This window comes from Bombina bombina, chromosome 6 (assembly GCF_027579735.1).
Source record: "Bombina bombina isolate aBomBom1 chromosome 6, aBomBom1.pri, whole genome shotgun sequence".
Lineage (NCBI taxonomy): Eukaryota > Metazoa > Chordata > Amphibia > Anura > Bombinatoridae > Bombina > Bombina bombina.
Window position 1 is genome coordinate 101,398,477 of NC_069504.1, and position 12,665 is coordinate 101,411,141.

The following is a 12,665-nucleotide window of genomic DNA, read 5'->3' on the forward strand; positions in this document are numbered from 1 at the left end:
TTACTCTTGGAAGAAGAACTAGAGGCGGAAAGATATAAGCAGGATGATACTTCCAAGGAAGTGACAATGCATCCACTGCTTCAGCCTGAGGATCCCTGGATCTGGACAGATACCCGGGAAGCTTCTTGTTTAGATGAGAAGCCATCAGATCTATTTCAGGAAGTCCCCAGATTTGAACAATCTGAAGAAATACCTCTGGGTGAAGAGACCATTCGCCCGGATGTAAGGTCTGGCGACTGAGATAATCCGCTTCCCAACTGTCTATACCTGGGATGTGAACCGCAGAAATTAGACAGGAGCTGGATTCCGCCCATGCAAGTATTCGAGATACTTCTTTCATAGCCAGAGGACTGTGAGTCCTTCCTTGATGATTGACATATGCCACGGTTGTGACATTGTCCGTCTGAAAACAAAATGAACGACTCTCTCTTCAGAAGAGGCCACGACTGAAGAGCTCTGAAAATCGCACGGAGTTCCAAAATGTTGATTGGTAATCTCGCCTCCTGAGATTCCCAAACCCCCTGCGCTGTCAGAGACCCCCATACAGCTCCCCGACCTGTCAGACTCGCATCTTTTGAGATCACAGTCCAGGTCGGAAGAACAAAAGAAGCCCCCTGAACTAAACGATGGTGGTCTGTCCACCAAGTCAGAGAGTGTCGTACAATCGGTTTTAAAGATATTAACTGTGATATCTTCGTATAATCCCTGCACCACTGGTTCAGCATACAGAGCTGAAGAGGTCGCATGTGAAAACGAGCAAAGGGGATCGCGTCCGATGCAGCAGTCATAAGACCTAGAATTTCCATGCATAAGGCTACCGAAGGGAATGATTGAGACTGAAGGTTTCGACAAGCTGAAACTAATTTCAGACGTCTCTTGTCCGTCAGAGACAAAGTCATGGACACTGAATCTATCTGGAAACCTAAAAAGGTTACGCTTGTCTGAGGAATCAATGAACTCTTTGGTAAATTGATCCTCCAACCATGTTCTTGAAGAAACGATACAAGTCGATTCGTATGAGATTCTGCTAAATGTGAAGACTGAGCAAGTACCAAGATATTGTCCAAATAAGGAAATACCACAATACCCTGTTCTCTGATTACAGATAGAAGGGCACCGAGAATCTTTGTAAAAATCCTTGGAGCTGTTGCTAGGCCAAACGGCAGAGCCACAAACTGGTAATGCTTGTCTAGAAAAGAGAATCTCAGAAACTGAAAGTGATCTGGATGAATCGGAATATGCAGATATGCATCCTGTAAATCTATTGTGGACATATAATGCCCTTGCTGAACAAAAGGCAGAATAGTCCTTATAGTTACCATTTTGAATGTTGGTATCCTTACATAACGATTCAATATTTTTAAATACAGAACTGGTCTGAAGGAATTCTCCTTCTTTGGTACAATGAATAGATTTGAGTAAAACCCCAGACCCTGTTCCAGAACTGGAACTGGCACAATTACTCCAGCCAACTCTAGATCTGAAACACATTTCAGAAACGCCTGAGCATTCACTGGATTTATTGGAACGCGAGAAAGAAAAAATCTTCTTGCAGGAGGCCTTATCTTGAAACCTATTCTGTACCCTTGTGAAACAATGTTCTGTATCCAAAGACTGTGAATCGAATTGATCCAAATTTCTTTGAAAAATCGTAATCTGCCCCCTACCAGCTGAGCTGGAATGAGGGCCGCACCTTCATGTGGACTTGGGAGCTGGCTTTGGCTTTCTAAAAGGCTTGGATTTATTCCAGACTGGAGATGGTTTCCAAACAGAAACCGTTCCTTTAGGGGAAGGATCAGGCTTTTGTTCCTTATTCTGACGAAAGGAACGAAAACGATTAGCAGCCCTATATTTACCTTTGGATTTTTTATCCTGGGGTAAAAAAGTTCCTTTTCCCCCAGTAACAGTTGAAATAATAGAATCCAACTGTGAACCAAACAATTTATTACCTTGGAAAGAAAGGGAAAGCAAAGTTGACTTAGAAGACATATCAGCATTCCAAGTTTTAAGCCATAAAGCTCTTCTAGCTAAAATAGCTAAAGACATATACCTGACATCAACTCTAATGATATCAAAGATGGCATCACAAATAAAGTTATTAGCATGTTGAAGAAGTTTAACAATGCTATGAGTATTATGATCTGTCACTTGTTGTGCTAAAGCCTCCAACCAGAAAGTTGAAGCTGCAGCAACATCCGCCAAAGATATAGCAGGTCTAAGTAGATTACCTGAACATAAATAAGCTTTTCTTAGAAAGGATTCAATTTTCCTATCTAAAGGATCCTTAAAGGAAGTACTATCTGCCGTAGGAATAGTAGTACGTTTAGCAAGAGTAGAGATAGCCCCATCAACCTTAGGGATTTTGTCCCAAAACTCTAATCTGTCAGATGGCACAGGATACAATTTCTTAAACCTTTTAGAAGGAGTAAATAGATTTAGTATCAAGAGGACTAGATTCCTCCATTTCTAATGCAATTAAGACTTCTTTAAGCAAAGAACGAATAAATTCCATTTTAAATAAATATGAAGATTTATCAGTGTCAATATCTGAAACAGAATCCTCTGAACCAGAAAAATCATCATCAGAAACAGAATCAGAATGATGATGTTCATTTAAAAATTCATCTGAAATATGAGAAGTTTTAAAAGACCTTTTACGTTTACTGGAAGGAGAAATAACAGACTTAGCCTTCCTAATAGATTTAGAAACAAAATCTCTTATATTAACGGGAACACCCTGAGTATTAGATGTTGATGGAACAGCAACAGGTAATGGAACATTACTAATGGAAATACTATCTGCATTAGCAAGTTTATCATGACATTCATCACAAACTACAGCCGGAGGTACAGTTACCACAAGTTTACAACAAATGCACTTAACTTTGGTAGATCCAGCATCAGGCAGCGTTTTTCCAGAAGTAGCTTCTGATCCAGGGTCAATCTGAGACATCTTGCAATATGTAATAGAAAAAACAACATATAAAGCAAAATCTATCAAATTCCTTAAATGACAGTTTCAGGAATGGGAAAAAATGCCAATGAACAAGCTCCTAGCAACCAGAAGCAAATAAATAATGAGACTTAAATAATGTAGAGACAATAATGACGCCCATATTTTTTAGCGCCAAAAAAGACGCCCACATTATTTGGCGCCTAAATGCTTTTGGCACCAAGAATGACGCCACATCCGGCGACGCCGACATTTTTGGCGCAAAACGTAAAAAAAAATGACGCAATCACAAACAACTTCTGGCGACAAGTATGACACCGGAAATGACAAAGAAAAATTTTTGCGCCAAAAAAGTCAGCGCCAAGAATGACGCAATAAAATGAAGCATTTTCAGCCCCCGCGAGCCTAACAGCCCACAGGAAAAAAAAGTCAATTTTTAAGGTAAGAAAAAAATTAATTATTCATATGCATTATCCCAAATAATAAAACTGACTGTCTGAAATAAGGAATATTGATCATCCTGAATCAAGGCAAATAAATGTTTAAACACATATTTAGAACTTTATATAAAAGTGCCTAACCATAGCTTAGAGTGTCACAAAAAACATAATTTATGCTTACCTGATAAATTTATTTCTCTTGTAGTGTGTTCAGTCCACGGGTCATCCATTACTTATGGGATATATTCTCCTTCCCAACAGGAAGTTGCAAGAGGATCACCCAAGCAGAGCTGCTATATAGCTCCTCCCCTCACATGTCATATCCAGTCATTCGACCGAAACAAGACGAGAAAGGAGAAACTATAAGGTGCAGTGGTGACTGGAGTTATAATTTTAAAATTTAGAACCTGCCTTAAAAAGACAGGGCGGGCCGTGGACTGAACACACTACAAGAGAAATAAATTTATCAGGTAAGCATAAATTATGTTTTCTCTTGTTAAATGTGTTCAGTCCACGGGTCATCCATTACTTATGGGATACCCATACCAAAGCTAAGTACACGGATGAAGGGAGGGACAAGGCAGGAACATTAAACAGAAGGAACCACTGCCTGTAGAACCTTTCTCCCAAAACCAGCCTCCGAAGAAGCGAAAGTGTCAAATTTGTAAAATTTGGAAAAAGTATGAAGTGAAGACCAAGTTGCAGCCTTGCAAATCTGTTCAACAGAGGCCTCATTCTTAAAGGCCCAGGTGGAAGCCACAGCTCTAGTGGAATGAGCTGTAATTCTTTCAGGAGGCTGCTGTCCAGCAGTCTCATAGGCTAAACGTATTATGCTACGAAGCCAAAAAGAGAGAGAGGTAGCCGAAGCCTTTTGACCTCTCCTCTATCCAGAGTAAACGACAAACAGAGAAGAAGTTTGTCTAAAATCTTTAGTTGCCTGTAAGTAGAACTTCAGAGCACGGACCACGTCTAGATTATGCAAAAGACGTTCCTTCTTTGAAGAAGGATTAGGACATAATGATGGAACAACAATCTCTTGATTGATATTCCTGTTAGAAACAACCTTAGGTAAAAACCCAGGTTTGGTACGCAGTACTACCTTGTCTGAATGAAAGATCAGATAAGGAGAATCACAATGTAAGGCAGATAACTCAGAGACTCTTCGAGCCGAGGAAATAGCCATCAAAAACAAAACTTTCCAAGATAAAATCTTAATATCAATCGAATGAAGGGGTTCAAACGGAACACCCTGAAGAACTTTAAGAACCAAGTTTAAGCTCCACGGAGGAGCAACAGCTTTAAACACAGGCTTAATTCTAGCCAAAGCCTGACAAAAGGCCTGGATGTCTGGATTCTCTGCCAGACGTTTGTGTAAAAGAATAGACAGAGCTGAAATCTGTCCCTTTAGCGAACTAGCGGACAAACCTTTTTCTAAACCCTCTTGTAGAAAAGCCAATATCCTAGGAATCCTAACCTTACTCCATGAGTAACTCTTGGATTCGCACCAATATAAATATTTATGCCATATCTTATGGTAAATTTTTCTGGTCACAGGTTTCCGAGCCTGTATTAATGTATCAATAACCGAATCCGAAAACCCCCGCTTAGATAGAATCAAGCGTTCAATTTCCAGGCAGTCAGCCTCAGAGAAATTAGGTTTGGATGGTTGAAAGGACCCTGAATTAGAAGGTCCTGCCTCAGAGGAAGAGACCATGGTGGACAGGACGACATGTCCACTAGGTCTGCATACCAGGTCCTGCGTGGCCACGCAGGCGCTATCAGAATTACCGATGCCCTCTCCTGTTTGATCCTGGCAAACAGTCGAGGTAGCAACGGAAATGGTGGAAACACATAAGCTATGTTGAAAACCCAAGGGGCTGCTAATGCATCTACCAGCACCGCTCCAGGGTCCCTGGACCTGGATCCGTAACAAGGAAGCTTCGCGTTCTGGCGAGATGCCATGAGATCCAGATCCGGTTTGCCCCAACGACGAATCAGTTGAGCAAATACCTCCGGGTGAAGTTCCCACTCTCCCGGATGAAAAGTCTGGCGACTTAGGAAATCCGCCTCCCAGTTCTCTATGCCTGGGATGTAAATCGCTGACAGGTGGCAAGAGTGAGACTCTGCCCAGCGAATTATCTTCGAGACTTCCAACATCGCTAGGGAACTCCTGGTTCCCCCTTGATGATTGATGTAAGCCACAATCTGATGAACCTCAGTCTTGCTAACTGAGGCCAAGCTAGAAGAGCATTGAATATTGCTCTTAATTCTAGAATGTTTATTGGAAGGCGTTTCTCCTCCTGAGTCCACGAACCCTGAGCCTTCAGGGAATTCCAGACTGCTCCCCAGCCTAGAAGGCTGGCATCCGTTGTTACAATCGTCCAATCAGGTCTGCGAAAGGTCATTCCTTTGGACAGATGAACCGGTGACAACCACCAGAGAAGAGAATCTCTGGTCTCCTGGTCCAGATTTAGCAAAGGGGACAGATCTGAGTAATCCCCGTTCCATTGACTGAGCATGCATAGTTGCAGCGGCCTGAGATGCAGGCACGCAAATGGCACTATGTCCATTGCCGCGACCATTAAGCCGATTACCTCCATGCACTGAGCTACTGATGGGCTTGGAATGGAATGAAGGACACGGCAAGCATTGAGAATCTTTGATAACCTGGACTCCGTCAGGTAAATCTTCATCTCTACAGAATCTATAAGAGTCCCTATAAAAGGAACCCTTGTGAGTGGTAACAGAGAACTCTTTTCCACGTTCACTTTCCACCCATGCGACCTCAGAAATGCAAGAACTATCTCTGTATGAGACTTTGCATTCTGAAAACTTGACGCTTGTATCAGAATGTCCTCTAGGTACGGAGCCAGAGACTTCCAGAGACTCAAACCAGAATGCCGCTGCAGCCGTGACAGGGGCAATGCATGCAAGAGGATGCAAAATAAAACCCTGTTGAACAAACATTTTCTTAAGATAACCCTCTAATTTTTTATCCATTGGATCTGAGAAAGCACAGCTATCCTCCACCGGGATAGTGGTACGCTTGGCTAAAGTAGAAACTGCTCCCTCCACCTTAGGGACCGTCTGCCATAAGTCTCGTGTGGTGGCGTCTATAGGAAACATTTTTCTGAATATCGGGGGAGGGGAAAAAGGCACACCGGGTCTATCCCACTCCTTACTAATAATTTCTGTAAGTCTTTTTGGTATAGGAAAGAAGTCAGTACATACCGGTACCGCATAGTATCTATCCAACCTACACAATTTCTCTGGGATTGCCACCGTGTCGCAATCATTCAGAACCGCTAATACCTCCCCTAGTAACACACGGAGGTTCTCAAGCTTAAATTTAAAATTTGAAATTTCTGAATCCGGTCTCCCCGGATCAGAACCGTCACCGACAGAATGAAGCTCACCGTCCTCATGTTCTGCAAATTGTGACGCAGTATCAGACATGGCTCTCGTGTCATCAGCGCGCTCTGTCCTTAACCCAGAGCTATCGCGCTTGCCCCTTAATTCGGGCATATTATATAATACTTCTTTCATAACATTAGCCATATCATGTAATGTGATTTGTAAGGGCCTAGATGTACTTGGCGTCTCAATCCTACGCATCTCCCGAGCGGGAGACGCAGGTACTGACACGTGAGGAGAGTTAGGCGGCATAACTTCCCCCTCGTTGTCTGGTGATAGTTTCTCTATCGGTACAGATTGACTTTCATTCAAAGCAATATCAATACAATTGGTACACATCGTTCTATTGGGCTCCACATTGGCTTTTGAACATGATGAACAAACAGTTTCCTCTGAATCAGACATGTTTAAACAGACTTAGCAATGAAACTAGCAAGCTTGGAAATCACTTTCAATAAGTTTACAAGCAATATAAAAAACGCTGCAGCGCTTCAAAAATACTTAACAAGAAGTGTAATATTAGCAGAGGATTGCACCCATTAGCAAAAGGATGATTAACCCCTCAATACCCAAAATGGATAAAACGGATATCAATTAAGATTTAACGCTTTTAATCACAGTCAAGCACACTGTCACAGATCTGCTGTGACTGATTACCTCCCTCAAAAATGAATTTTGCAGACCCCTGAGCTCTCTAGAGACGTCCTGGATCAAGGAGGAAGAAGCAGGAAGACTGTGCTAGAATTATAACTGCGCAACAAGGCGCTAAAACAAGGTCCCTCCCACTCCTATCACAACAGTGGGAGCCCTGATATAACTGTTTTGCAGAAAATATATGTCAGCCATGTGGAAAAAAATCATGCCCAAAGAGATTTATCACCAAAGTACCTCACAAAAACGAATAACATGCCAGTAAACGTTTTATTAAAAAATAACACTTTCCAATGTCATGCAAAGTTATCACTAAGCCTGCTACCAGTCGCTACCACTGCAGATAAGGCTTAAGTATTATTTCAGTTTTAACAGTATTTTCTCAGTCAAATTCTAGTCCCTAGAAAATAACTTGACTGCGCATACATTTATCAGCCTGATACCAGTTGCCACTACTGCATTTAAGGCTGTACTTACATCATACGGTAAAAGCAGTATTTTCTTAGTCAATTTCATTCCCAGAAAATAATGTACTGCACATACCTCATTTGCGGAGGACCCCGCATGCTATTCCCAGTTTCTGAAGTTACCCCACTCCTCAGAATGTCGAGAACAGCCAGTGGATCTTAGTTACGCCTGCTAAGATCATAGAAAAAAAACGCAGGCAGTTTCTTCTTCCAAATACTGCCAGAGATAGAAAAACAGCACACTCCGGTGCCATTTAAAATAACAAACTTTTGATTGAAGAATAGTTAAGTAAAAACTCCAGCTCCTCTCGCGACCTCCTTCTTTGTTGAGGGTTGCAAGAGAATGACTGGGTATGACATGTGAGGGGAGGAGCTATATAGCAGCTCTGCTTGGGTGATCCTCTTGCAACTTCCTGTTGGGAAGGAGAATATATCCCATAAGTAATGGATGACCCGTGGACTGAACACACTTAACAAGAGAAAATAAGACTTACTTACCCCAGGACACTCATCTACATGTAGGAGAAAGCCAAACCAGTACTGAAACGAGAATCAGTAGAGGTAATGGTATATCTAAGAGTATATCGTCGATCTGAAAAGGGAGGTAAGAGATGAATCTCTACGACCGATAACAGAGAACCTATGAAATAGATCCCGTAGAAGGAGACCATTGAATTCAAATAGGCAATACTCTCTTTACATCCCTCTGACATTCACTGCACACAGAGGAAAACCGGGCTCCAGCCTGCTGCGAAGCGCATATCAACATAGAATCTAGCACAAACTTACTTCATCACCTCCACGGGAGGCAAAGTTTGTAAAACTGATTTGTGGGTGTGGTGAGGGGTGTAATTTATAGGCATTTTGAGGTTTGGGAAACTTTGCCCCTCCTGGTAGGAATGTATATCCCATACGTCACTAGCTCATGGACTCTTGCTAATTACATGAAAGAAAAGTAAATAATGGGCACTTACACTGATTAAAATCATTGTAGACACTAAAATACATAAATAATTACCCTTTAATTTTGTTACACATTCCGCCGTTCCTCTGCCTGCAACGAATGGTCTATTTCTATGTAAAATGACAAATCACACTGTAGGCAATCTTAACGTGCACACTTTTTTTTATGCCAAAGGGGGCACGTTACGGTTGGCTACATCGCTATTTGTCATTTTATACAGAAATAGACTATGCATTGCGGGCGGAGGAATTGGAGGAATGTATTAAAAATTAAAGGGTAATTCATTATATATTGTAGCGTCTACAATGATTTTGATCAATGAAAGTGTCCATCATTTACCTTTTTATTACAAATATTGTTGAGAAAATAGCTTAAGTTTATAATCACTTTAACTAAACGTTCACAGTATTTTTATATGCACACTTTGTGAGGTGCCAGCTTCTCCTGAGCATGTGCAAGAATTCACAGTATATAAGTATATGCATTTTGTGATTGGCTGTCACATGATGCAATGGGAAGGAACAATCGTATCAACAATTATTATTAATGGGTGTTGGTGCTTTGTATTTATACTTAGAAGTCTAATGGGTCTTGGGTATTAGACCAAGAATTATTATGGTAAATAGGCATCATTAAAAGAGGTGTTTGGCAAGGAATAGAATATAGATTTGATATTTACAGAACTGATTAAAAGCAGGATCTCTACCTATCCAGGTTTAAATATTAAAAGGACTAAAAAAAAATGCATTCTAAAAAGACAATGCAATAGTTAGAAAGTAACCAGTTATTTCCATTTACCCTGCTCCTGTATCATGTGACAGCTGTCAACCAATCACATAGAAATATATGTCTATATTGTGAAATCTTACACATGCTCAGTAGGAGTAGGTGCCTCAGAAAGTGTGCAAATAAAAATACTGCACTTTGTGATAACAGAATTAAACTGGGCTTAGTTTTTTTTTTTTTTATTGCCTTCTGTATATGAATCATGAAAGCTTAATTTAAACTTTAGTGTTCAGTTAAGGCAACATTCACAAAAGGTTCATCACTAAGAAGTTTCATAAGGCAAACTAATATATATGAAAACATACATTTGTGTGTCTATACATAGTTCAAAGACTGAGATTTCTTATTACCATTTTTGGTTTACTGTACTTCGGCTTTGTTTGACTGTGATTATGGCGGCTTCTTACTTTCCCCCATGACACCTCTTCTGAATGAAGTATTTCACAGGGATGCTCATGTACTTGAACCCCATCTTCACTGCTTTTACCTGTCAGTTTCCCTTCTAGTGAGACGTAACCATTGTCAGTTTCTGTTGATTTGTCGATAGAATTTTTTGCTTTCTTTGAACTGAAGTGAAAAAATATGCAGAGTTTACACTTTATACTACGCGATTTTTTTCTTTTCTTTTTTCATGCTTTAGCATGGAGGTTTATGCCTTTAGCGAAAGAAGAAAAGAAAAAAGAAAACGGAGCTGTGAGTAGAAAGAGACAAAACATTCACAATTTATGAATTAACTGTAGAGAAAGTAAAGATTCTCAAAATCACATTGTTATTTCTATGTCAAAAATGAAATTATGAGTGTTATTAAAATCTGTTGTGCTTTTTTTTTAAAGAAGAAAAACATTTATTTTAGGTTTGATAATAAATAAGCTATAAAAATATTGAAATTCCTACTAGCAATTCAATAAACAGCTGCCTTCCTTGGATAGCAATATTAATGTCAACATATATTTGTGGGGTGCTAAGACTTTTAGAAACTGGTTTAGTTCTTAAATAAATAAGAAAACGCGGTTTGTTTTTACATCACAACAAAAAAGTTAACTTGGTGGAAGCAGCATAATTTTATTTTCTAGCAGGTTGGATATAAATCAATGATTTTTTTTTAAATTAAATGTTTTTTTTTTTTTTATTTAAATATGTTTAAAAATAAAAAAAAACGGTATCTAAAGATAGTTTCTATTTAAAGAATAGTCTAGTCAAAATTAAAGTTTCATGATTCAGATAGAGCATGCAATTTTAGGCAAGTTTTGAATTTACTCCTACTATCAATTTTTCTTCGTTCTCTTGGTATCTTTATTTTAAAAATCTGGAAAGCAAGCTTATGAGCCGGCCCGTTTTTGGTTCAACACCTGGGTAGCGCTTGCTGATTGGTGTCTAAATGTAGCCATCCAATCAGCAAGTGTTACCAGGCGCTGAACCAAAAATGGTCTGGCTCCAAAGCTTATTTTCAAGCTTTTTTAAATAAAGCTACCAAGAGAATGAAGAAAAATTGATAAGTAGGAGTAAATTAGAAAGTTGCTTAAAATTGCCTGCTCTATCTGAATCATGAAAGTTTGATTTTGACTAGACTGTCCCTTTAAGGTACATAATAATCCAAAGGTTATTCATCCTGAAATAAGGATTTGTTTTTAATTATGTAGCATGAGGGTGTTTATTCATGGCGGTAATGTTTTGTTAAAAGGACACTGAACCCAATTTTTTTCTTTAGTGATTCAGATAGAGCATGACATTTTAAGCAACTTTCTAATTTACTGCTATTATCAAATTTTCTTAATTCTCTTGATATCTTTATTTGAAATGCAAGAATGTAAGTTTAGATGCCGGTCTATTTTTTGTGAACAACCTGGGTTGTTCTTGCTGATTGGTGGATAAATTCATCCACCAATAAAAAAAAGTGCTGTCCAGGGTTCTGAACCAATAGAAAGTTGCTTAAAATCGCATCTTCTATCTGAATCATGAAAGAAAAAATTTGGGTTCAGTGTCCCTTTAATTTAATTCTATTAATTCACTCAAAGTGTTATGCTCTCCCAGAGTTTGTGTAAGACTGTTTTTGGCATTTTTTCAATCTAGAAATTACCAAATATTCTTGGTTTTATAGTTCTCAAAACTGTGAATTTGTGTCTGCAAAAATAACATTCCTCTTCTTCAAAGCAAAAATATTATAAAATAAACACACAAATTTGAGAAATAGACCTTAAAAGGTACATAAACCCAAATTATTTTCTTTCATGATTCAGATACAGCATACAATTTTTAGATTTTTCTTTTATTAATTTTGCTTAATTCTCTTGATATCCTTTGTTGAAGGAGAGCAATGCTCTACTGAAAGCTAGGTAAACATATTGGATTAACCAATGACAAGCAGCTATCTCACAGAAGTGCATTGCTCCAGAATATACCTATGATTTTCAACAATGGATGTCAAGAGAAAGAAGGAAATGAGATAATAGTAGAGTTATTAAATTAGAAAGTTGTTTAACATTACTATTTGAATCATAAAAGTTTATGTTTTTAGTTTACTGTCCCTGTAATGCCATTGCTCCCCTGCAAAACTAAGTTTCAAGAAGCTCAATGAATAGAAGATTGTTTGGGGTAGAATAGATCTGCACAAGGCCTTAAGTGTGAGAAGGGAGGGGCAAGGATTAAAAATGAAATATAATTTTAAATTGTTAATATTAAGCTAATCATTTTTTTTTATTCCAATAAAAGTACAGCTAAAAAGTTGATAAAATATGAACCTAGTAAGATGGAAATAGTCCCCCTCACAATAATTTTTAATGATCTATGTATTTGTAATGGTATACAAATAAAGCAGTATTTTTTTGTATATAACTGGAAAAATAGTAAGTATTATTTTTTCTAAAAATTAAACCTTTATGTAGAAAACCATTATTTAAATTGAGTCTTAATGATAGCAATTGAAATTGTGATTTAAATCATGAATTACATCAAATCCACCCTGCTTTCTAGTTTTATTTAGTACACAGTGT

General features: G+C 38.8%; 1 protein-coding gene across 3 annotated transcripts in view; it reads right to left on the reverse strand.

Annotated features, from left to right (window-relative positions):
* The window catches only part of PHTF2 (putative homeodomain transcription factor 2), a 522,887-nt gene that overhangs the window by 144,176 nt on the left and 366,046 nt on the right, over positions 1-12,665 (reverse strand). For all 3 annotated transcript variants that reach the window (XM_053716525.1, XM_053716526.1, XM_053716524.1), the window contains one exon: positions 10,026-10,242. In XM_053716525.1, coding sequence (XP_053572500.1) covers positions 10,026-10,242 — 217 coding nt within the window. The remainder of the gene's footprint in view (positions 1-10,025; positions 10,243-12,665) is intronic.